The following is a 26,939-nucleotide window of genomic DNA, read 5'->3' as shown; positions in this document are numbered from 1 at the left end:
GTTTTCCTGTTCTTGCAACCAAAGTGGATAACCTGACATTTATCCACATTAAATTGCATCTACCATGAATTTGCCCACTCACCTAACCTATCCAAGTCACCCTGCATCCTCTTAGCATCCTCCTCACAGCTAACACTGCCGCCCAGCTTCGTGTCATCCACAAACTTGGAGATGCTGCATTTAATTCCCTCGTCTAAATCATTAATATATATTGTAAACAACTGGGGTCCCAGCACTGAGCCTCACAGTATCCCACTAGTCACTGCCTGCCATTCTGAAAAGGTCCCGTTTACTCCCACTCTTTGTTTCCTGTCTGCCAACTAATTCTCTATCCACATCAATACTATATGCTTTAAGTTTGCACACTAATCTCCCGAGTGGGACCTTGTCAAAAGCCTTTTGAAAATCTAATCCACTGGTTCTCCCCTATCCACTCTACTAGTTACATCCTCAAAAAATTCTATAAGATTCGTCAGACATGACGAATTTTCCTTTCACGAATCCATGCTGACTTTGTCCGATGATTTCACTGCTTTCCAAATGTGCTGTTATCACATCTTTGATAACCGACTCTAGCATTTTCCCCACCACCAATGTCAGACTAACCTGTCTATAATTCCCCGGTTTGTCTCTCCCTCCTTTTTTAAAAAGTGGGGTTACATTAGCCACCCTCCAATCCTCAGGAACTAATCCAGAATCTAAAGAGTTTTGAAAAATTATCACTAATGCATCCACTATTTCTTGGGCTACTTCCTTAAGCACTCTGGGATGCAGACCATCTGGCCCTGGGGATTTATCTGCCTTTAATCCCTTCAATTTACCTAACACCGCTTCCCTACTAACATGTATTTCCCTCAGTTCCTCCATCTCACTAGACCCTCGGTCCCCTACTATTTCCGAAAGATTATTTATGTCCTCCTTAGTGAAGACAGAACCAAAATAGATTTTCAATTGGTCTGCCATGTCCTTGTTCCCCATGATCAATTCACCTGTTTCTGACTGTAAGGGACCTACATTTGTCTTAACCAATCTTTTTCTTTTCACATATCTATAAAAGCTTTTACTGTCAGTTTTTATGTTCCCTGCCAGCTTTCTCTCATAATCTTTTTTCCCTTTCCTAATTAAGCCCTTTGTCCTCCTCTGCTGGTCTCTGAATTTCTCCCAGTTCTCAGGTGTGTCGCTTTTTCTGGCTAATTTGTATGTTTCTTCTTTGGACTTGATACTATCCCTAATTTCCCTTGTCAGCAACGGGTGCACTACCTTCCCTGGTTTATTCTTTTGCCAAACTGGGATGAACAATTGTTGTAGTTCATCCATGCAATCTTTAAATGCTTGCCATTGCATATCCACCGTCAACCCTTTAAGTATCATTTGCCAGTCTATCTTAGCTAATTCATGTCTCATACCTTCAAAGTTACCCTTCTTTAAGTTCAGAACCTTTGTTTCTGAATTAGCTATGTCACTCTCCATCTTAATGAAGAATTCCACAATATTATGGTCTCTCTTACCCAAGGGGCCTCGCACAACAAGATTGCTAACTAACCCTTCCTCATTGCTCAATACCCAATCTAGAATGGCCTGCTCTCTAGTTGGTTCCTCAACATGTTGGTTCAGAAAACCATCCCACATACATTCCAAGAAATCCTCTTCCTCAGCACCCTTACCAATTTGGTTCACCCAATCTATATGTAGATTGAAGTCACCCATTATAACTGCTGTTCCTTTATTGCACGCATTTCTAATTTCCTGGTTAATGCCATTCCCAACCTCACTACTATTGTTAGGTGGCCTGTACACAACTCCCACCCACGTTTTCTGCCCCTTAGTGTTATGCAGCTCTACCCATATCAATTCCACATCCTCCAGGCTAATGTCCTTCCTTTCTATTGCGTTAATCACCTCTCTAACCAGCAATGCTACCCCACCTCCTTTTCTTTCCTGTCTATCCCTCCTGAATATTGAATATCCCGGGATGTTGAGCTCCCATCCTTGGTCACCCTGGAGCCATGTCTCTGTGATCCCAACTATATCATATTCATTAATAACTATCTGCACATTCAATTCATCCACCTTGTTACAAATGCTCCTCGCATTGACACACAAAGCCTTCAGGCTTGTTTTTACAACACTCTTAGCCCTTATACAATTATATTGAAAAGTGGCTCTTTTTGATTTTTGCCCTGGATTTGCTTGCCTGCCACTTTTACTTTTCACCTTACTACTTTTTGCTTCTACCCTCATTTTACACCCCTCTGTCTCTCTGCACTTGTTCCCATCCCCCTGCCATATTAGTTTAAATCCTCCTGAACAGCAGAACTTCCTTGAATTATTTCTATTTTCCTCTTCCTCGACCCTAACACCCTGGTTTCCTTCCCCTTGCCAACACAGTTTAAACCCTCCCTAACAGGTATATTAAACAATCCCGCCAGGAACAACATCCCGCCTTTCTAGGTGGGACAGGACAGAGCGGAGGGTCGAGGCTATGGCATCATCAGTGGACCTGAGCACTGGGCAAACTGGAAAGAATCCAATGTAGCTAGAAGGTAGCATTTTATATGATCCATTACTGCCGCTCAAAGCACTCCATGATTGCTAAAGTCAGCGGCACCGGGCGGTAATTGTTTAGGCCAGTTACTATTGCTCTCTTGGGCACCAGAATGATGGTAGCTGCCTTGAAGCCTTGCAGGGACAGTGGACAGTTTCAGAGAGATATTAAAGACCTCTGTTAGCTGGGCCAGACTATCCCTCTGCACGTGACCAGGTACTGTCTGGCCCCACAGCTTTGTCTGGGTCTCTCCTGGCTAGGATCTTCCTCACCTAGGCTATGGTCAGAGAGAGTGCCTGTTCCTCAGGGAAAAAGCGGGCTTTCCTCGATATCACACTATTCAGTGCACCAAATTGAGCATAGAAGGCATTCAGCCTATCAGGAAGGGAAACGTCACTGTTGACGTGCAGGGTGGACTTGCAATGAGTTATGCTTTGAATACCCTGCCACGTGCTGTTGTCTCAAAGGTGTCTGTGGGTTTTCTGTGCATATTCATGCTTTGCTCTGCATGGTTTTTGCTGACCGTAGAGATGCCCTGTTCCCTGATCTGAAGGCAGTGTCCCACTCCCTAAGCAATGCACAAATCTCCGCAGTCTGTAGTTCTGGTTTTCCTGGCAGTGTAGCATTTAATCACAGTAACAGCCTAGATGCATTTTCCTGTGTAGTCTATCACCGATCCCACGCAGTCATCAATGTTGATGTGATGATTGTGGATACCTTCCTCCCTGAATATGCTCCAGTCCGTGCTTTCGAAGCAGTCCCGCAGCACCGAGGTGGCACTTTCTGGCTGGGTCCTGACCTCCCTGTAAATTGGTCTGACTCGTTTAACCAGTGGTCTGTATGCAGGGATTAGAGAAATGGAAATGTGGTCTGTGTATCTGAGGTGAGGGTGAGGGACAGGTTTGTAGACTCCGCAAACGTTGGAATAAACCAGGTCTAATGTATTCTCTTATCTGGTTGTGAAGTTAACATGCTGGTAGAACTTTGGCAGGGCTGTTTTTAAGTTGGCATCATTGAGGTCACCAGCAACGGTGAAGGCACCATTAGGGTGAGTGGCTTCGAGGTTGTAAATGGTTCTGAAGAGCTCCTGCAGTGTTTCCCCAACACCAGCACAGGGGAGGATGTAGACAGCAATAATCACAATGGCAGTGAACTTCCCTGGTAAGTAGAAGGGCCTGCACTTCACCAGTAAAAGCTCTATCCGTGGTGAGCATTGGGTCATTACTACCGAGGCGTTCACACACCAATTCTTATTGATGTAGACACACACAGACCTCCTCCATGGGTCTTGCTGGAAGTCACAGCACTTCTGTCTGCCCGAAAGGGGATTAGGCCTACACGCTGGATGGTGAGTCTGAAGCCTCATTTCTGTCAGGAAGAGTGTGCAACAATCCCTCGTTTCCTGCTGGTTCAGATGCGGATATAGGTAATCCAGTCTATTTTCCAGCAACAGGATGTTAGCGAGTAGAATGGACAGGAGCACGGGTCTACAGGGATCCGCTTTAAGGCTCACTTCAATACCGGCACACTTACCCCACTTCTGCGTTCGAGTGCACTGCTCCCCAACTAACCTCAGTAGACTGGCACAGAATGAGAGCCCACTCCCCACATTAGTCGTAACTGCACAGCACCTTTTTTTATTCGCTAGTGACATTCTGTTCCTAAAATTCAGCAGCGTTTTACGGTTAAAGAAAGATGAACAAGCCAAGGAATTTCTCCTTGGTTGGAGTCGGGCTGGCCTCTGCATCTTTTTATGACCAGACAGTGAGAGAGATATACAGATAGGTAGATTAGATTAGAGCTTTATTGTCAAAGCTGAGATTGCAGTGATGGTCCATTCAGTGCAAAACAGCACACTGGCTATTCAATGACTAAAAACAGAGTGAGTACATTTAAAATAGTGCCTGAGTTATTTAGAGTGACATCCAAATTGAAAACAAACAACTCTTACAATTAAAAGAAGCAGTGGCTGCCCCAGTCAAGTATTGCATGTGCCCATTTTATCAAGTACAATGATTAAATACAAAATAACATTAAGAACTAAACCTGAAATTTAAGAAACAGAGCTCTGCAAAAGAAGGTACCGTAGATTTCGCACTACAGAGCGCACCTGATTAAAAGCCGCTGGCTCTAATTTTAGAAAGAAAATCAATTTTGTACTTGTACAAGCCGCACCGGATTTCAGGCCGCACCGGATTTTCGGCCGCAGGTGTCCCACGTTGTAATATGAGATATTTACACAGAAAGATATTACACGTGAGGATTTTTTAACTTTTAATTAAATCCATATGGTAACATAAACAAATACATATTGCAAATGCTTTTTTTCGAACCGTGCCTGTAACGCGGCTACTTTTAAATATACGTTGCGTATACTTTTTTACTGAACAACATTCCAATATCTCCTAACGACTGGTAAAAAATATATATACTGCAGCCTACCAGGAAAAGTTATTGATCGCCTTTAACTTAAAAGCAGCGTTCGCTCAGATCTAATGCCGCTCGCCCCCCACCTTCCCGTTTATCGCAAACCGGTATTTCCCACAAGACGCGGCGAAACCGGGTGTGACGTCATAGCATCCCGCGATGTAGTACAGAAAACAAATATAGTTAAAACACTTCTAACTTTAACTAGAAATTACTAACAAATGAATTACTAAGCGAAAATATTATAAACTAAATAACTGCCATAAAGGCAGCACAATGCTTTTCTTCGAGTGTTTTCCATGTTGATGAGGGTGAGTACAAATGACTGATTTACAATAATTTAATTGTGAAAGTGCGCTTGATTTATCGTACAATTTCATTGGACCTCTGTGAACTACTCATCAATTTTATTGGTCTACTGTTACGAGGCAAAATGTTTTTGGCGGCATGAAAAAAGATCATGCATTAGCCGCACCGTAGTAAAGGCCGCAGTGTTCAAAGCTGTTCAAAATGTGGGAAAAAAGTAGCGGCTTATAATCCGACATCTACGGTAGTTGCCCCATTTAAATGCAAGTATTGCACCTGCCCATGTATTGTACCTGCCCATGTATTGTACTTAGAGACTGTCCATAGTGACTATGGGTGGGGCTGGGGGCATAGTTCAGCCCTGGGGAGAGGGAGAAATCTGTCTTTCACTCTGGATGTCTGTGCAGAGATGCTTCTGTCTCTCCTGCCAGATGGTAGGAGATTGAACAGGTGATTGAACCCCACTGGGGTGGGGTTAGAGTAAGTGAGAGAGTGCGTGTAAAAAAAAAGAGAGAGAGAGAGAAACAGACTGAGATGCAGAGAGCTAAAGTGAGGGACAACGATACAGTAAGATAGGCACACAGACAGAAATAGAAAATAATATGTGTAATCAAGAATACCTACACTTCGGCAATAGCAAGAGAGAGACTGTGTAAAAACGACAGGAGAGACAGAGAGAAAAACAGACTGAAATGCAGAAAAACAGTAAGAGGCAGAGATACAGTGAGGGAGAGAGAGAGTAAAAGACACAGAGAAAACGCGTGATTATGGGTAATTTGTTTCTGCCATCTCTTCCACTGAAGCTGACGTATTTTTCCTCCCCAGGTCACGTACCCACGCTCTGTACAGCTGGGTGTGATGCACCAGCTGAAGGAGCAACTGGAGGAGAGGACGCGGATCCTACAGGCGAATATCCAAACCCAACAGGAGGAGCTCCATCACATCAAAGAACAGCTGCAGCTCGTGCATGATTCCAATCTGCAGGTATGATCCCGATGGAGACTCGGTTTGGTTTATGATTTGTTTCCTTGCTAGTTTCTGGTTTGGCCCCACAACTTGCTTCTGATTTGGCTTTATTGCTAATTGAGAAGAACACAGTAGTGCAGTCACTCAGGTCGAGCATGATGTTCTCCAAAGGGGTTGTCTATTGGTGGGTCCTCTGATGGCTGAAGAGGCCAATACAGGATCTACGTAACTAAGAAGTTAGAATGGATTCTCTTAATGGAGTGTGAATGTATGTGACTTTGATTAACGTGGGGAGGCTGATGTATAGGAAGCCACCACACTGTCCTTGACAGATCAGAGTCAGGGTCCAGTGGCAAGACGACAGGGGACTCTTCACTGCTACAGTCTTCCTCCATCTTCACCGCCATTGTGATGTCATCATCATCCGCCAGCTCCATCTCCCAGGTCTTGTTTGGATTGCTCTTTATCTGGAACTTCCTCCTTGACCTTACCACCAAGGTGACCCTAGCAGGAGCTAAGTAACTCGGCTAAACTTCAGAATGCATCACGCTCAGGATCTCAGGACTCACAAGTCTCTCCACTATGAAAAGATGACAATCCTCGGAGAAGAGCAGTACACAACTTCTAAACTATCAAGATGACATATTGCACAAAATGAGATGCTCTAGTATCTTTATATTTAATAGAGCCCTTCCACTGGGGACACTGATGATGCCACACTGAAACTACAACCATCATAGTCAAGGGAGCTCACAGTTTCTAAACTTTATCTTGCTTCATAGTCGCTACCTCAAAGTTCAAAGTAAATTTATTATCAATACATAAATGTTACCATATACTACATTAAGATTTTTTTTGCAAGCATTAACAGGAAAAATAAATACAGAAGGATTTTACAAAAATAAAACTAAAAAAAACTGACAACCATTATGCAAAAGAATGCAAGCTGTGCAAATAAAAGACTAAGAAAATGAGTTGTAAAAAGTCCTTGAAAGTGAGTCTGTAGGTTGGGGAATCAGTTCAAAGTTGTGGTGAGTGAAGTTATCCACGTCGATTCAAGATCCTGATGGTTGTAGGGTAATAATAGTCCCTGAACCTGGTGGTGTGAGACCCAAGTTTTCTGCACTTCCTGCATGATAGTGGTAGTGAGAAGAGGGCATTAGTGATAGAGGACTTTCAAAATGGATGCCGTTTCTTATAGCAGCACTCTGTGTAAATGTACACAGTGATGGGGAGGGCCTTGTTATGGGTTGGGCTGCATCCACCACTTTCCTTGTCCATTCCTGAGCACTGGTGATTCCATACCAGATTATAATGCAACCTTTACCATTGAGGAATGAAAAGCACATTTAAAAGCCTTTGATCGTGCCCTTCCTTTCATGTAAGGTCAGCCTGCCTGAGTCTAGGCCAATGCCCCTTATTAATCAATCACTTCAAGCTTGAGATCACTAGATTTAAGATATTTAGATGAACAGATGTGAGGATCAAGGATTGAAGGGGAATTGAACTTCAGGAAGAGTATTGTGATGGAATAGTAAAACCTGAGGAGCTCTGCTTCTCCTCCCACGCGGCCAGTATAACGCTTTACAGGGGTCAATTCCCATCACAATCTGTAAGGCATTTGTACATTATCCCTGTAACCACTTGGGTCTCCTCCGGGTGCTTGCTTTCCTCCCACATTCCAAAGATACACTGTACAAATTAGTATGGGGTAGTAAATTGCTGACATGCTATGGTGGCACTGGAAGCGTGGCAAGATTTGCGGGCAACCCCGAGCTCATGTTCAGTCTGTGTTGGTCATTGATGTAAATGATGCATTTCACTGCAAGCTTTGATGTTTCATTGTACAGATGACAATGTGACAAATAAAGCTAATCTAACCTAATCTGGGGTTTTTTTTTGGTTTCTGTGTGTAGAGAAAGTAAACTGGATGACATGTCCTGTTAAAAATAAAGTTCTCACCAACGTTCCCTCTAATTTTTTTTTTACAGCTGTGCAGACCATCCATTGCTCTGTGCAGGAAACTTTAACACGGCCTGGAAACTGAATGGTGCTTTAATAAAACACTATATAAAAGAAAATTCCAGCTGTGGCTATGTGTGTGGGAGTATTTCTGTTACTGTGCAGCCGTGCACCCACACAGCTTAAAGGGTTCTCATTTAGAAAGTGCGCCAAGAGCTTCCATATCTCTATTTGTTGTCATTTGGTGAACCACGTTAACTATCTGTGAACATATACTTTTCGCTGAGAAAATTTTTGGTTTAATTTCATACTATGCAAGAGATTGCTCTTTGTTTCTGTTATTACCATGTGAAATTAGCTTAGAAATGAATCATGAACTTAATAGAAATTCCTGTTTGTTTCAACTTAATAAAGACGCAAGCCAGATTGATAAATCATACTCTGAACGTGCCTCTACAGAGTAGTGGAGATGGGAATATCAGAAAAACCATGATTCATGGAGGCAGGGTTTAAGGGTCGGCACAACATTGTGGGCTGAAGGGCCTGTACTGCGCTGCATTGTTCTATGTTCATCTTTTCAGTAACCTGTGCTGATACAACCTTGTCCAACAGTACCCCGGGAGGAGTGTTGGTGACTCTGGGCCTGTACTAACTGGAATTTAAATGAATGAGGGGGGATCTCATTGAAATCTATCGAATCTTAAAGGACCTAGATAGAACGGACGTGGAGAGGAAGTTCCCGATAGTGGGAGAAGTGTAGGATCCGAAGGCATAGCCTCAGAATAGGATGTCTCTTTAGAAAACAATTGAGAAGGAAGTTAGTTAGCCATAAGCTGATGGATCTGTGGAATTCATTGCCAAAGACAGCCATGGAGGTCTATTTAAAATTGGGTATATTTAAAGCAGAGATTGATAGGTTCTTGATTACTAAAGGTGTCAAAGGTTTCTGGGAGAAAACAGGACAATGGGGTTGAGAGGGATAATAAATCAGCCATAATGGAATGGAGGAGCAGGCTCAATGGGCTAATTCTGCTCCTCTGTGCTATGGACCTGTGGTCTAATTACAGATCTTTTCTTTAAATCTGTGTTCTCCATTTTTTCCATAGATGCTGTTTCAGGAGCCCATTTCCCTCGGGATGAGCACGTCGGAGCACCAAGTTCAAGGGCAGCAGCAGCAGCAGCCAGATATCATCATGCAGAATTCATTCCTACCCAACAAGCAAGTGCAAGCTCTTGTAGAACCTGATGTTCATGGCCAGCAGTTATCTTCATCCCAGCAACTCCTCAGGGAACCCAGTATGAAATCAGTACCGGTAATGTCTTGGTTACTTATTTGTTACTTACTGTTTATTTATGTGTCAAGGTGGAGATAGGTCTCTATCGAAGGAGGTGTAAGGTGCTCCTTCCCTCTGCTAGCCTACAGTTAGATAGAGCTCTTAAAGGTAGCAGAGTCAAGGGATATGGGGAAAAGGCAGGAACGGGGTACTGATTGTGGATGATCAGCCATAATCACATTGAATGGCAGTGCTGGCTCGAAGGGCCGAATGGTCTACTCCTGCTCTTATTGTTTATTGTCTATTGTCTACAGGTCACCCTTGGGTAAGGTGTAGTACCTGCTTAGTCCCCTGATTAGGATCATGTGAAGCCATAGGGACAGGCACATCCATGGAGAGGATAAACAGTCAACGCTTTGAACTTGGTTGAAGGGTTTTGGTACAAACCACCAACTGTTTATTCCCCTGCATAGATATGCCTGACTTGTTGGTTCCTCCAGCATCTTGTGAGGGATAAGTCTGTTCTATTATACAGGTAAGCTGTTACTAACGAGGTGCCTCGGGGATCAGTACAGGAACCTCAGCTATTTACTAAGGATATCAATGACTCAGATGAATGGACCAAACAAATCTTTGATTTTGATGACGATGCAAACATAGGTAAGAAGCCAGTTGTCAAAAATGCAAAGAGTCTACAAAGGGATACAAATAGGTTAAATGAGTAGGAAAATTATGAGTGTGAGGAAATGTTAGATGACCTAAGTCAGTAGAAAGAATGTATATGGTGTGTTGAAAGTGGAGGTTGATAGGTTCTTGATTAGTAAAGGCATCAAAAGTTACATGGAGAATCGGGAGAATGTGGTTGAGGGGCTTCATCTATCAGCCATGATAGAATGGTGGAGCAGACGTGACAGGCTGCAAAGCCTAATCCTGTTTGTGTTTTATAGTCTTATGGTTGGTGTTCATTCATAGTCATTATGTGCCATGTTGTACGACATGGGTGATCATGGTCTTTCCATAACCATGATTATACTTGGTAAATTTTTCCGCAACTGTGGTTTGCCATTGCCTTCTGGGCAGTGTCTTTACAAGTTGGTGACCCCAGCCATTATCAGTTATCTTCAGAGGCTGTCTGCCTGGCATCTGTGGTCACGTAAATAGGACTTGTGATATGCACCAGCTGCTCCCATGGCTTCATATGACCCCAATTAGGGGGGCTAAGCAAGTGCTACACCTCCCCCAAGAGTGACCTGCAGGCCAGCAGAGGGAAGGAGTACCTTACATTGCTTAGGTAGAGACATTATCTGCATCCTGCCACCCTGGTGTTCATTAGTCAGGGGATTAAGTTCAAGAGTTGCAAGGCAATGTTGCAGCTCCATTAAAACGCTGGTTAGACCATACATGGAGTATTGTTATCACTTCTGGTTGTCTCCCTATAGGAAGGATGTGGAAGCTTTAGAGAGGGTGCAGAGACGTTTTACCAGTATGCTTCCTGGATTAAGGAGCATATCTTATGAGGATAAGCTGAGGGAGCTAGTGCTTTTCAATTTGGAGCAAAGGAGGGTGAGAAGTGTACAAGATAAGAAGCATAGATAAAGTGGGCAGTCAGATCTTTTCCAGAGTGGAAATGGTTAATACAAGGGGGCGTATCTTTAATGTGTTTGGAGGAAAGTGTAAGTAGCTTTTTTTAAAAACACACAGTGTGATGGTGCATGAAATGTGAAACCAGGGGTGGTGGTGGAGGTAGATACATTAGGGGCATTTACGAGACTATTAGATACTTCTCTTTCATTTATGTGGCTATGTGGGAAGGAGGGGTTGGATTGATCTCAGAGTAGATTAAAAGATTGACACAACATCAGGGGCTGAAATGTCTGTACACAGCATGTTTTATATAATGAAAGTGCAAAACATTAGCTAAATAATATGAAACAATTGAATGTTACTAGACAGAGGGATCTGGGTGTTCTTGTACAAGGCAACCAGAAACTTAGTATGAATGTAAATAAATAAAGAAATGGATTGTGACCTGTAGGGAGACGAATCTCAAGGTCATATATAGCATACATACTTTGGCAATAAATGTACTTTGAACTTCTAACTTGGAAAAGGGGATGGCATATCAAAGTAAAAAAGATAAATCACTCAACCTTTTTACACTAGGCTCTATGTTTGATCTTTCAATGGTGTTGACTTATTGGTGTAGACCTTTGTACCAGAGGGCATCAGGCCGTGAGGAAAGGTGGAGGATACTTGAGGGACAGGACAGCCTTTTCCTGCCCTTGTCTCTTGTTACACACTGATCTTCTATTCACTGGGCATTGTTGCCCATTTCCAATTAGCAATGGACCTAAGAATTTCAAGAATCACGTCTTTCAAATCTAGTAAGAGAATATGGAACATTACAGCATATTACAGGCCCTTTGGTCCACAATGCTGTGCTGTCCTTCTACATAGCCTTCCAATTTCTCTTATCCATCTGCTTACCTAAGAGTTTTTTAATGTCCCCAATACATCTGCCTATAATGCCTACAACCTTCCTATAATGAAGCAACCAGAACTGAACATAATCCTGCTGGTGTTATAACCAGATCAAATGAAGGTTTTTATACACCTGCAACATTACCTGGAGGCTTTTCAACTCAGTACTTCAACTAATGAAGGCCAACACGCCAAATGTCTTCTTAACAACCTTATCAACTTGCACGGCAAATTTGAGGATGTATGAGCGTGGACGTGAAACTGAGAGCTTTTTTTCTTTGATGACTTAGTCTACTTTCATAAATAAAAATATGAAATTTGTCCGTGGTCAAATGTTCAAAATCTGTGTTATGGGAATAATAGCAATATTGTATACTTCAGAAACTATGAAAACATCACTGCGAGAGATTTTCAGAAATAGAATACTTAGATAGGCACCAATAAATTGCATATTTAACATGAACAACAAGTGCATATTTCTACTGTCCAGTAATTAAAATTTCCATGAGTAAACATTTGACCAAGTCAGCACCCCATCCTAATGCAAGCGCTGTAAATACAGGACTTGACATTTCTCTTGTCTCTCCATCAAAAGTTTGTCCACAGTTTGAAAGTTGGAAAACAATTGTGAATTCTGATTCCTTACTAATTGGGTGCTATATTCCAAAAGCTTCATAAATTAGATGAAGAATGTACCTTTCACATCATCCTTTTGAGGATGATCTCAAACTTATACCTTATATAACAATGGAATGTGTCAATACCCTGAGTATGCTCTAACAGAAAGTGTGCGGTATGAGGTTTTTGTGGGTTGTATGAGGGTTAAATGCAGAAGGAGTTTGGGGGACACCCCCAGCACTTTCCTTGGACCATATTGGTTGTAGGTGCATAAAAACACATTCAATGTATGTTTTGATGTTTTGATGAATGTGTGACAAGTAAAGCTAACTTATTAGAAGTGTGTTATATTAGAGGTAAGTGTATTGTATGAGGTTTAAATGTGGACATGCAATGTTGGCACCAGAAGCATGGCAATACTCATGGGCTGCTCTCAGCAGATCCTCAGACTGTGTCGGCTGTAGATGCAAAGCAACACATTTCACTGTATCTTTTGATGTACGTGTGAATAATAAAGTTAATATTTAAAAATCTGGACATGAGGATTGGTGGATAGCATACAATGTTCTGCCATTTAAGAAAAGCTCTAAAAATATACCAGGAAATTATCAGTCTGACAGTAGTAGAGGGAAAACTATTGGAAGGTATTCTAATGGAGCAGATATGAGTATTTGAATAGACATGGATTGATTAGAGAAAGTTATCATGGCTTTGTGCATGGTAGGTCATGTCTAACGCATCTTTAAGAGTTTTCCAAGGAAGTTACCAGGAAAGATGGTGAAGGCAAGGCACTGGATGTTGTCCACATGGACTTTAGCAAGGCATTTGACAAGACCCCGCAAGGGAGATTGTTCAAAAAAGGTTGAGTCACTTAACATTCAAGATGAGGTAGTACCCATTGGATTAGACATTGGCTTTGTGGGAAAACCCAAAGAATCATAGTAGATGGTTGCCTATTTGACTAGAAACCCATGACCAGTAGAGTGCCACAGGGTCCATTGTTGTTTGTCATCTATATTAATGATCTGGATGATAATGTGATTAACTGGGTCAGTAAACATAGAAACAAAGAAACATAGAAAACCTACAGCACAATATAGGCCCTTCGGCCCAGAAAGTTATGCTGAACGTGTCCCTTCCATAGAAATTACTAGGGTTACCCATAGCCCTCTATTTTTCTAAGCTCCAAGTACCTATCCAAAAGTCTCTTAAAAGACCCCATTGTATCCACCTCCACCAACATTGCCGGCAGCCCATTCCACGCAAACACCACTCTCCACATAAAAAACTTACCCCTGACATCTCCTCTGTACCAACTCGCAAGTACCTTAAACCTGTGCCCTCTTGTGGCAGCCATTTCAGCCCGGGAAAAAAGCCTCTGACTATCCACATGATCAATGCCTCTCATTATCTTATACACCTCTCATCCTCCGTTGCTCCAAGGAGAAAAGGCAGAGTTCACTCAACCTGTTTTCATAAGGCATGCTCCCCAATTCAGGCAACATCCTTGTAAATCTCCTCTGTAACCTTTCTATGGTTTCCACATCCTTCCTGTAGTGAGGCGACCAGAAATGAGCACAGTACTCCAAGTGGGGTCTGACCAGGTTCAAATATAGCTGCAACATTTCCACTTGGCTCCTAAATTCAATTCCATGATTGATGAAGGCCAATACACCATATGCCTTCTTAACCACAGAGTCAATCTGTGCAGCTGCTTTAGGCGTCCTATGGACTCGGACCCCAAGATCCCTCTGATCCTCCACACTGCCAAGAGTCTTACCATTAATACTATATTCTGCCATCATATTTGACCTACCAAAATGAACCACCTCACATTTACCTGGGTTGAACTCCATCTGCCACTTCTCAGCCCAGTTTTGCATCCTATCAATGTTCCACCGTAATCTACTGCTCTTCCTTCATCAATGTGTTTAGTCACATCCTCAAAAAATTCAATCAGGCTCGTAAGGCTCAACCTGCCTTTGACAAAGCTATGCTGACTATTCCTAATCATATTATACCTCTCCAAATTTTCATAAATCCTTCCTCTCAGGATCTTCTCCATCAACTTACCAACCACTGAAGTAAGACTCACTGGTCTATAATTTCCTGGCTATTTCTACTCCCTTTCTTGAATAATGGAACAACATCTGCAACCCTCCAATCCTCCGGAACCTCTCCCATCCCCATTGATGATGCAAAGATAATTGCCAAAGGCTCAGCAATCTCCTCCTTCGCCTCCCACAGTAGGCTGGGGTACATCTCATTCGGTCCTGGCAACTTATCCAACTTGATGCTTTCCAAAAGCTCAAGCACATCTTCTTTCTTAATATCTGCATGCTCAAGCTTTTCAGTCTGCTGCAAGTCATCATTACAATCACCAAGATCCTTTTCCATAGTGAGTACTGAAGTATTCATTAAGTACCTCTGCTATTTCCTCCGGTTCCATAGACACTTTCCCACTGTCACAGTTGTCTTTCATGTCTTATCATCTTGCTCTTCACATACTTGTAGAAAGCCTTGGGGTTTCCTTAATCCTGCCCGCCAAGGCCTTCTCATGGGCCCTTCTGGCTCTCCTAATTTCTTTCTTAAGCTCCTTCCTGTTGGCCTTATCATCTTCTAGATCTCTATCATTACCTAAGTTTTTGAACCTTTGGTAAGCTTTTCCTTTCTTCTTGACTAAATTTACTACAGCCTTTGTACACCATGGTTCCTGTACCCAACCATAACTTCCATGTCTCATTGGAACATACCTATGCAAAACTCCACACAAATATCCCCTGAACATTTGCCACATTTCTTCCATATATTTCCCTGAGAACATCTGTTCCCAATTTAAGCTTCCAAGTTCCTACCTGACAGCCTCATAATTACCCTTACTCCAATTAAACGCTTTTCTAACATCTGTTCCTATCTCTCTCCAATGCTATTGTAAAGGAGATAGAATTATGATCACTATCTCCAAAATGCTCTCCCACTGAGAGATCTGACACCTGACCAGGTTCATTTCCCAATACCAAATCAAGTACAGTCTCTCCTCTTGTAAACTTATCTACATACTGTGTCAAGAAACCTTCCTGAACACACCTAACAAACTCCACGCCATCTAAACTCCTCGCTCTAGGGAGATGCCAATCAATATTTGGGAAATTAAAATCTCCCACCACGACAACTCTGTTATTACTACGCCTTTCCAGGATCTGTTTCCCTATCTGCTCCCCAATATCCCTGTTAATATTGGGCGGCCTATAAAATACACTCCGTTTAGTTATCGACCCCTTCCTGTTCCTAACCTCCACCCACAGAGACTCTGTAGACAATCCCTCCATGACATTCACCTTTTCTGCAGCCGTGACACTACTTCTGATCAACAGTGCCATGCTCCCACCTCTTTTGCCTCCCTCCCTGTCCATTCTGAAACATCTAAAACCCGGCACTTGAAATAACCATACCTGTCCCTGAACCATCCAAGTCTCTGTAATGGCCACCACATCATAGCTCCAAGTACTGATCCACGCTCTAAACTCATCTGCTTCGTTCACAATAGTCCTTGCGTTAAAATAGACACATCTGAAACCGATGGTCTGAGCGCGTCCCTTCTCTATCACCTGCCTATCCTCCCTCACACACTGTCTCCAAGCTTTCTCTATTTGTGAGCCAACAGCCTCTTCCCTGGTCTCTTCAGTTCGGTTCCCACCCCCCAACAGTTCTAGTTCAAACTCTCTGCAGTAGCCTTAGCAAACCTCCCCGCCAGGATATTGGTCCCCCTCGGATTCAAGTGCAACCCGTCCTTTTTGTACAGGTCCCACCTGCCCCAAAAGGGGTCCCAATGATCCAGAAATCTGAATCCCTGCCCCCTGCTCCAATCCCTCAGCCATGCATTTATCCTCCACCTCATTCTATTCCTATACTCACTGTCAAAGACTGGGGTGGGGGTGGGGGGGATGTAGGGAAAGTGAGAAAGACTATCAGAATTTGCAGTGAGATCTGGACCAGCAGGAAAAATGGCAGATGGAATTTAATGTGGACAAGTACAAGGTTTTGCAAACAATGGTAGGTCGTACACAATGAACAATAGAGTACTGGAGACTGCGGTGGAACAAAGGAATCTGAGAATACAGGTCCATAATTCATTGAAAATTACAGCACAGGCAGATATAGTTATAAGGAATGCTTTTGGCTCATTGGTCTTCATTAATCAAACTATTGAGTACAGGAGACTGGATGTTATGTTGACGTTGTATAAGACGTGGGTGAGGCCTAATTTGGAGTTGTGTGTGCAGCTTTAGTTACTTACAGGAAAGAAGAAAATAAGTTTCAAAAAGTACAGAGAAAATTTACAACAATATTGCAGGGACTTGAGGATCTGGGTTCTAAGGGAAGAATGAATAGGTTAGGACTTCATCCCTTGGAACACCGGAGACTGAGGAGAAATTTGATGGAGGTATACAAAATTATGAGGGGTATAGCTGGGGTAAATGCAAACAGGCTTTTTTCACTGAGGTTGGGTGAGACTACAGCTAGAGGTTGTAGGTTAAGGGTGAAAGGTGAAACATTTAAGAGTAACATGAGGGGAAACTTCTTCACTCAGTGAGTTGTGAGAGTGTGGAGCGAGCTGCCAACACAAGAGCTCGATTTCAATGTTTATGAGAAGTTTGAATAGGTACACGGATGGTAGGGGTACGGAGGGCTAAGGTCCCAGACAGGTCGATGGGAGTAGGCAGCTTAAATGGTTCAGCATGGACTAGATGGGCATAAGGGTCAATTCTGTGCAGTATTTTTCTATGACTGTATGACTTGTGTATTGTATGAGGGTTAGGTGTGGGCACGGTAGTCTGACACTTGCAGGCTGACCCAGCACATCTTCAGCATCTGTTGGTCGTTGACACATACGATGCATTTTTGTGTATGTTTCGATATACATGTGACAAATAAAGCTAATCTTAAAAAATCTGGAATGTTTCGTCTGAGGTTTAAATGTGTGTTCCCTTTTTGCAGGGAAAGCAGCAGTTCATGAAAGAAGGGCAAATTCAACGAGCCAGTGTGCAAATTCAGTCACCAAACAATCTGGTTGCACCACTCTTCAGTAATCCCATGATGTTTACTCAGACTACGACAGGGACTTTCCCAGTGTCACTGCCTTCTGACACCGGCCGAAGCCACTCATGTGCTGACAATGGGTCTGACCGGCAGCTAAGGTAAGACCAAGCATAGACTAAGTGACACTTAAAATGCTGGAGGAACTCAGCAGGCCAGGCAGTATCTTTCGAAAAGAGTAAACAGTCGATGATTCGGGCCGAAACTTTTCATCAGGACTCATAGATGCTGCCTGGCCTGCTGAGTTCCTCCAGCATTTTATGCGTGTTGCTTTGGATTTCCAGCATCTGCAGATTTTCTCGCAAGTAAGTGATGCTTGTAGGCTTCCCCTGCACAATCTTTGCTGATTTGATTTGAAACCATGCATTTAGAAACATAGAAGCATAGAAAACCTACTGCACAATACAGGCCCTTTGGCCCACAAAGATGTGACGAACATGTCCTTACCTTAGAAATTACCTAGAGTTACCCATAGCCCTCTATTTTTCTAATCTCCATGTACCTATACAGGAGTCTCTTAAAAGACCCTATCGTATCTGCCTCCATCACAGTCACCGGCAGCCCATTCTGTGCTCTCACCACTCTGCGTAAAAAAACTTAACCCTGTCATCTCCTCTGTACCTGCTTCCAAGCACCTTAAAACTGTGCCCTCTTGTGCTAGCCATTTCAGCCCTGGGAAAAAGCCTCTGACTATCCACACGATCAATGCCTCTCATCATCTTATACACTGTATTTCACTGTGTGTTTCTGTGTTTTGAGGTACTGTATGTGTGACAAATAAAGCTAATCTTTATCTTTAATCTTTTTTAAAAAATCTAACATTTCCCGTTCTTATTGCGGAATTCTTTACAGTTTTGTTTTTGTTTTTCAGTGTTTTCGGAGAAACCTAACGTGCTCTTTTGCTCTCCTGTTTTTTTTCAGATATATCCAAGATCAGCAGATGCTGACAGCACTAACAATGCAGCCAATTAACTGTAGCACAGTCATTTTGCCATCTCCAAATTCCATGGCGCTCCAGTACCAAGGGTTCCCTCAACACCAGCAAGGCTCCATCCCTCAGCAGCATGGCCATCATTCCATGACAGTCCAACAACAACACCATTACCTTCAGGTAAGGTACAACCTTCAGGCCCAGGGGTAACACTATCCTCCAGGGTCAACGTTGCAAACTGTTGTTTTAACATCTGAATGTAGTTATTTCTCAGATCAAGTAAAACGACAATAAAATGGCTAGGAACTCAGCAGGTCAGGCAGCATCAGTGGAGAGGAATAAACAGTCAATATTTTGGACCGAGACCTTTCTTCAGGACTGGAAAGGAGGGGAGAAGAAGTCTTTATTTTTTCTAAGCCTGCTGAGTATTTCCAGTGTTTCCTCTTTTCGTTGTAGATTTCCAGTAACTGCAGTTTTTTTTTGCTTTCCAATAAATAACATCACCGATTTAGTAAAATGCAGGAAGTTAAATCAGGTCCCAGCTGCACAATTTGTGAGCGTCATGGTGGTGTAACGGTTGGCATAATGTTATTACAGCACCAGCAAACTGGGTTCAAATCCCACCACTGACTGTTAGGAGTCCCCATGATCGCGTGGGTTTCCTATGGGGGCTCCATAGTCCAAAGTTGAATAGGTCAGTAAGTTAATTGGTCACATGGGTGTAATTAGGCAGTGTAAGATCATTGGACTAGAACTTAATGGGCTTGTAGATAGAATTAAACAGATAAATAGAATAGATAGAATTAGCTAGATAGCTGTATAGATAGATAGATACAATTAGATAAATAGATAGATAAATAATAGAGTGCAGAGCACACAGTCACACGTGTTCCACCAAGAGCACGAGAGGTCAGCACCGAACCCTGGTTGCCCCAGCTGTCAGAGAGCAGTCCAACTAGCTGTGTCGCTGTGCCAAACCTGAGACTTTTGAGTAGCCGGTTTTTGACCCTTGGCAATGGGACTGAGAAACAATACGGTGCATAGTTTTGGGGAATGACAGGGGCAGGGTGAAACAAGGTTGCAGAGTATGCTGGTGGGGCTTTGGAGAAAGATGGACAAAGTTCTGACTGAGGTGGGAAGCGTTAGGATGAGGAAAAGCAGTACACAAAATGCTGAAGGAACTCAGCAAATCAGGCAGAAATACTTCACCTGCTTCAGTACCTTTAGATTATTTATAATTCCGTATGCCATAACATGTATCTCCTGTGTACGCAGCATTTTTAAATATTTGAGAATCTGCTGCATCACAAAATATAATCATAACTTAAGTTGCTCTTTTGGAAGAAATGCGACTTACCAAGAGAAAAGCAAAACAATAATGCCTCATTGGACTTCATTAAATTATTTTGCAATTATTTATCCTTTGTGTGCTCTGTCAACTCCTAACTTGTCCCTGTGCAATAAACACCAGAGATTCTGCAGTTGCTGGAAATTGAGAGAAACACACACAAAATGCTGAAGAAACTCAGCAGGTCAGGCAGAATCTAGGGAGGAGAATAATCTGCAGACCCTTTGGGCCAAGACCTTCAACAGGACTGGAAAGGAAGGGAGCAGAAACTGGAATAAGGTGAGGGAGGAGTACAAGCTGGTAGGTGATTGGTCAGACCAGGTGAGGGAGGATGGAGTGAGGAGGTATGATTTTCATTAAAAATTACAAGCTCTTTTCAGCACAAGTGAAAATTTTAATGGCATGAATCGACAGATAATAAAATCCTTTTGGTTCTTTAGCAAGTGGTGCCAAGTAGAATGACGCAGGGCTGCCAGCCACAGCCACTCTTCCTGCCCTCAGCTCAGCACGTGAACCTGGACTACCTCTCGCAACACCATACCCGTGGAACACAGAGCAGCGCAGGCACCTGCTCGGACTTGTCCCACATCCAGCTGCCGCGGTAACCGCAGGTGCGCCACAGGTGGACGATGAGGAGCGTGAGGGCACACCCGGGGGAAGACACGGCCTTTCAACAAGTGGTTCGTCTAGGAGGCTGGCCACAAGCTGGAGCGAAACTGAGGCCAAATCAGGTGACCAGGCTTGGGCAGCGGGTCCCTCCCTTGAAGGGTATAAGCTTGGTTTTCCTGCGTCAAGCAGCAGGTCTTGTGCTTCATTGTTATCCTCGTGGCAAATCACCCCAACATCCAACAGTTAGAAAACAAAACGCATTCTACAACACCGTTCAGAGTACAGGTATTGATACGATTTAGTCGTCAGAAGATATGCTTCTCTTTTTAAAACCACTGTCAATTTTGACTAAATTGGCACAAATTAAAACAATCAGTAAAATAACATTACTGGTAAAGCAATGGCAAAAGTGACCTTGTTTGAAAGCTGTGTTAACTGTACAGTTGATTTTGTCAGATGTCACGTTAAATTATCTGTGCTTTTAATCAATACAAATAGTTACTGTTGGCAGGAAGTCAGGTGTGATGCTGTGAAATATCTGTTTTTACTTCACTCATTTATGTATAGCTAGAGTTGCAAAACAAAGGTAAATATTTCATATTCTAAATAACTTTCCTATTTTATATTTTAAAAAAATATTTAAATCTGACTGCCACTAAATGAAAAACATATTTCTTCTCCTGGTTCTGAACCAAATATTTCACTGTGGAATCCACTAAAAATACTTAATGCATTGAACCTCTCTGCTGGTAAACTGTACACTGTGTGTAACACTAGTTAGTGCATTATTAATTTTCAATTCAGGTCGAGTGATAATTGAATCAAGAGTCAAAAGCTCCCTGATTTTACAGCAGTTTTATATTCTCAGGAAATAAAAGTAAAAATCCAAATGATATATTAAAATGCCTCAACTGCTTTTCAAACATGCAAGAATTATTTATATATATTATATAAAAATATACACACAAAAATATTATTAGTATATTCAGATCTAAATAGGGAAATTGATGTTTAAACTCAGTGGCCTGTGAGTTGGACTCTACTGCACGAGGAGGAATCCAAATGCATGTGAATGTATGTTAAGTATTATTTAGATTTGCTGCCGTACAATCAATGTGAGGCCATTAGACATAGGAGTAAAGTTAGCCCATTCAGCCCATTGAGTCTGCTTTGTCATGGTTAGTTCATTATCCCTCTCAACCCCATTCTCCTGCTTCTCCCTGTAACCTTTGATGCCCTGACTCATCAAGAACTCATTAAATGTAACCAATGACTTGGCCTTCACAGCAATCCAAACAGTCACCACCTTATGACTAAAGAAATTCTTGCTCATCTCTGTTGCAAAGCATCATTTTTTATTCTGCCTGTGCCCTCTGATCCTAGACTCTTCCACTACTGGAAACAGCCTCTCCATGTCAACTCTGTCTAGGCCATTCACTCTTCGGTAGGTTTTCAATAAGATCTCTCCTCATTCTTCTAAACTCCAGTGAATACAGGAACAGAACAATTAAATGCTCATCGTACATTAACCCTTTCAAGCCTGGGAACATTCTCATCGACCTCCTCTGGACCCTGTTAAATGTCAACACATCTTTCCTTAGATATTGTGCCCAAAACTGCTCACAATGATTAAAATGTGGTCTGACCAATGTCTTATAAAGGTACAGGTATTATATTCTTGCTTTTATATCCTAGTCCTTTGAAATGCATGCCATCATTGCAATTGCCTTCCTTACTGCCAGCTCAATCTGCAAGTTAACCTTTAGGGAATTTCTGAAATCTCTCCTCATTTAGGAACTGTCTACACCTTTATTCCTTTTACTAAAGTGCATGACCCTACAGTATATTCCATCTGCCACTTCTTTGCCCATTCTCCCAATCTGTCTAAATCCTTCTATAGACTCCCGGCCTCCTCACCTACCTTTGTATCATCTGCAAACTTGGCCATCAAATCCATCTTTAACTTATAATGTGGAACGTAGCAGCTCCAACACCACCACTAGACACTGGCAGCCAATCAGAAAAGGTCCCCTTTTTTCCTACTGTATATCTCGTGGCAGTCAGCCAATCTTCTGTCCATGTTAGTATTTTCCCTGTAATACCATGGGCTCTTATCTTGTTTAGCAAGTTAATGTGCAGCTCCTTGTCAAAGCCCTTCTGAAAAATCGAAGAATTCTGAAACCTCCAAATACCTTGTATACCTCAGCTCTTCTCGATGAAATGCCTTCGTAGAAAAGCGCCACGGTAGCATAGCGATTAGCGAGACTCTAATACAGCTCGGGGCGTTCCGGACTTCAATCCTGGCACTGTTCTGTAAGAAGTCTCTATATGACCTCCCTGTGGGATGCGGGGTTCTCTCTGTGTCTTCTGGTTTCCTCCCACAGTCCAAAGACATACCGGGTAGGTTAACATGTTAACAGGTAAATTGTCCCATGATTAGGTTAGGGTTAATTAGGATTATTGGGAGGGTTGCTGGGGCAACATGGTTCAAAGGGCCGGAAAGGCCTACTCAACTCTGTATCACTAAATAAAATACAAAAACCTTTCTTCAACTATAATACTGACACATTCAATTTTAGCTTTTCTCTTTCAAAATGTAGGGTAAATTCTATTCTATTATGATCAACATGCATTGGAAATGTTATTTGATTATTTTTAGTCAGGGCAAAAATTGCACAGTGTTGAATTTCTCTTGCCTGCTGAGTTTGGGCAAGAAAATTTGCTGCTATAGCCAATTGTATCATCTCCAAAGACCTTGCTTACCATAACTCTCCTCTATTGATGCCACAATGCTGAACTTTGCCTTTTGTGTCCAGAAGCCCTGACGAACCCTAGAAAATCAGATGAATAGTAGGTTCTACAAACACTTAGGATTCCAGCCATTCAATGTCTTGCCTGATCCTTATTTTCTGAACTCCATTTCTACCCAATACATAATATAGCTTAACTAATACAACCAGAACTTAAAGATACTTCAATGTCACCTATTAAACAGTAGGACATAGCAGTAAGCAGTAACTGATAGGGATTCAATTCCCACTGCTTTTGTCATCTGCATGACCTCTTGGGTTTCTTCACACCAAAGATGTACGATTAGGGTTGGTGAGTTGAGGGTGGGTCATGTTGGCACCAGAAGAATGGAGACACATGGGCTGCCCCCAGCACAATCCTCGTTGATTTGATTTAATGCTAATCATGCATTTCACTGTATGTTTTGATGTACAAGCAACAGATAAAGCTAATCCCTCATCTTTTGAAAGCTACTCTTTAACAGTCCATTGCCAGCCAATTTTAAAAAAATCTTCAGGATCAAGGACAGCTTCCTTCCATTCCAGTTCTGCAGGTTTTGAGGGGACTAATGAGGCCAATTCAGGACCGGCAGACTCTGTTAGAAGTGAGGGAGGAGGTAGTTAATGGGTGGGCAGGGATTCTGCTTGGGCCTGATGAATGAACTCCCAGCTCTCAAACACCGTGGTGATCGCTCATTGCCCTTTGAGCTGCTATGGCCCATGAGAGGATGTTACAGTCTTTGGCCACATTCTCAAATCATTTCTTCTATTCAGCAGGTTTGCTCTTCTCTTGACAGCCTAAATAGAGAAAACATTGAAGAAATTGGTGTTGGCTATGCAAACAACATCTTGGGGAGCCTTGCCTTCACTGAAAGAGAGCTGCTGAGATAGGAAGTAATCCACATTATCCAGGGTCGACTCATGAACCTTTTTCCATGAGGATGACACAGTAGCATAGCATTTTATGTAACACCTTACTGCACTGGCGATCGTGATTTTCAATTGCTGCTGCTGTAAGGAGTTTGCACAGTCTCCTCATAACCACATGGATTTCGTCCAGGTGTGCTGTTTTCCTCACATGTTCCCTATACGTATAGGTTAGAGCTGGAATCATGGTGACACTTGTGGGCTGCTCCCAGCACATGCTTGGACTATGTTGGTCATTGGTGCAAAATGACACATTTCACTGTATATTTTGACTTACATGTGACAAACAAACCTAGATCTTTAATCTTTTTATTATTGGGGAATGGTGTTGTGCACAAGGACTAGATCCATAGGTACTCAAGAGACTGCAGATGCTGGAATCTGGAGCAACACACAATCTGCTGGAAGAGCTCAGCATTCTTTCTTCCCGCTGATGCTGAGTTCTTCTGGCTTGTTTCAGATTGATAGAAAATTCTTCTTTTGCCTGTTTTTCCACTGGCATTTAGGACAGCAATGTAGTTGCTCCATCTCTGGTGACATTCACGTTTCCTTCATTGTGTCAGTACCTTCCTCTTGGTTTTCACTATTGTCAGTCATGCAAGTCCCAGATGGAGACTCAGGAATACCATTGCATTCAGATGTAGAAGGATTCTTCATTGCTGTTTCTGTAACAAATTTGGTTTTGACCAGTCGAGGGTCGTCAGTCCTGAGCTGAACTCCTGAACCTAGAGGATGAGTGGACCATTCTTAGTGCGACCTCTACTCTTTGACTTGTTTGGCATGGGTGACCCTACCAGGATCCAAAGAGTAAAGCCCTAACTCCTGCCAACATAGCTCTCCAGGTCATTGAGGCATACAACCTTCAAATCATGATAAGGCCACAGTCCCCTTGGAGGTGATAGAAAATTAACACACACCACATGCTGGAGAAAATCAGCATTTCAGACAGCATGTATGGAAAGGAATAGAGTTTGCATTTCAGGCTGAGACCCTTCCTGATGAAGACCCTTCCCTTTCTATAGATTGCTGCTTGACCTGCTGTGTTCCTGCAGAATTTCATGTGTGCTAATTTGGATTTCTAGCATTGATAGAAGATTGTTGATTTATGGATATTAAATATAAGGCTCATTTTCTTGGATGCTTCAGCCAGTGATGACTTAGAACCCAAGCTGTGTGCATATTCATACTCACACATTATATGTGCATACAGTTGTCTGAGCGAAATGGATCTGAAGTGGAATTAATGTAGATTAAACTGTTTCCCCATTTGTCCTGGAGATTGGTTCTATCCCAATGGGAAGCTTTGTTATGAGTGAGCTACCACATTGCTACACAAAAGATTCAAAATGAGGGTACAATTTACAGGTACATTTGGACGGGTACATGGCCAGAAAGGTTTCAGAACTAAGTAGGTTCAATGCGGTCAAATGAGCCGAGCTCAATATAGCAACTTTGTTGGCATGGGTGATTTAGACTGAAGGACCTGTTTCCATGCTCTAACTCTATGAGCACCTGTCTCCAGTAAGATTGGATCTACACTAGACCCCTGGCCCACATCCCATCACATAGGGAGTGTAAGTCTGAGAAGAATTCTATGAGGGTCCAAATTTTACAAGGATGTTCCGTACAAATTCCCAATGGACAGATTCAAAGGCTTTTGTGAAGATCATGTGCAGTCATTGATATCCTGTCTGCCATGGTGTTTGAAAGAATACAAAGAAGTTAAGAACACCCAAGAAGGTTGTACAGCCTTTTGAGACTCTCAGTCTCCAAGCTCCAGTTCTGTCCACACCTGTAGAAATATGATTCAAACTTCGAGATATTTCAGTCTCACCTTCATAATATCCCAATATATTGTCCTTTCATTTTCAATGCATTAGCCTAAGGTAGAGTATGCAAATGAATTTATTTCAAACTATTGCAGATTACCTTAAAATCTTATTAAAATTAAGTCAACAGAACTCCTTAATCAAGTATCAATTTTCACATGAGTATTAATATCGACTTATCATACAAACATTGAGCAATTAATTTTAAATTTTCACCCAGCAGAGTGAGCAATGAGGTTTGGTTTATCTGACATAAGCTCTTGCGTAACAATAGCCAGTGTTAAAATTCTGTCATTGCTATGTCATCTTGTGTAAGCTTTTCTGAGTTGCATTTTGGGCTGAGATGTGTTGAAGAAAATGCACTTTGGAGTCATTGTTTGTCTGGTTCTATGCCTAACAAAGAGTGAAGAGTAGTAATTGATGTACATATTGTATTTAATTCTGTATAAAAATCCTTATAATAGCAAATTAGCTTTATTTTATATGATGTGACAGGTCATTTTGAAATTATGAATGTTCTTATTCAAAATTTGTTACAGCAAAGTGTCTTACAGAAAGGGGTTGCGCAATTTATGTCTTTATGAATAAAATATCTTTGCACAAATTCTGCTGGACTTTCAATTTCAAATGTCATGTTCTACACAGAAATATTGAAAATATATTATAAAAGTCTTCCAGGAGATTTCATAGAGAAAGGCATTTTCTCTTCTTTTTTCCCCCACATGTGCAAGGGACAAAATTGGTCTTCTGAAAGATCAGAATGATAATCCATGCGTGGAGCTAAAAGAGATGGGGGAGATCTTATATGGATTTTTTGCCTCTCCGTTTAT

At 42.2% G+C, this 26,939-nt stretch overlaps 1 protein-coding gene across 1 annotated transcript in view; it reads left to right on the top strand.

Annotated features, from left to right (window-relative positions):
* Positions 1-26,663, top strand: part of LOC140734175 (circadian locomoter output cycles protein kaput-like) — a 139,908-nt gene extending 113,245 nt beyond the window's left edge. Inside the window, exons 16-20 of the mRNA XM_073057816.1 lie at positions 6,104-6,262; positions 9,313-9,519; positions 17,578-17,777; positions 18,598-18,787; positions 20,396-26,663. Coding sequence (XP_072913917.1) covers positions 6,104-6,262; positions 9,313-9,519; positions 17,578-17,777; positions 18,598-18,787; positions 20,396-20,560 — 921 coding nt within the window. The 3' untranslated portion in view covers positions 20,561-26,663. The remainder of the gene's footprint in view (positions 1-6,103; positions 6,263-9,312; positions 9,520-17,577; positions 17,778-18,597; positions 18,788-20,395) is intronic.
* The last annotated feature ends 276 nt before the right edge of the window (positions 26,664-26,939 follow it).

This window comes from Hemitrygon akajei, chromosome 10 (genome assembly GCF_048418815.1).
Source record: "Hemitrygon akajei chromosome 10, sHemAka1.3, whole genome shotgun sequence".
In the NCBI taxonomy this organism is placed as follows: Eukaryota; Metazoa; Chordata; class Chondrichthyes; order Myliobatiformes; family Dasyatidae; genus Hemitrygon; species Hemitrygon akajei.
Note: the sequence above shows the minus strand (reverse complement) of the source record. Positions and strands in the feature narration are given on the sequence as shown.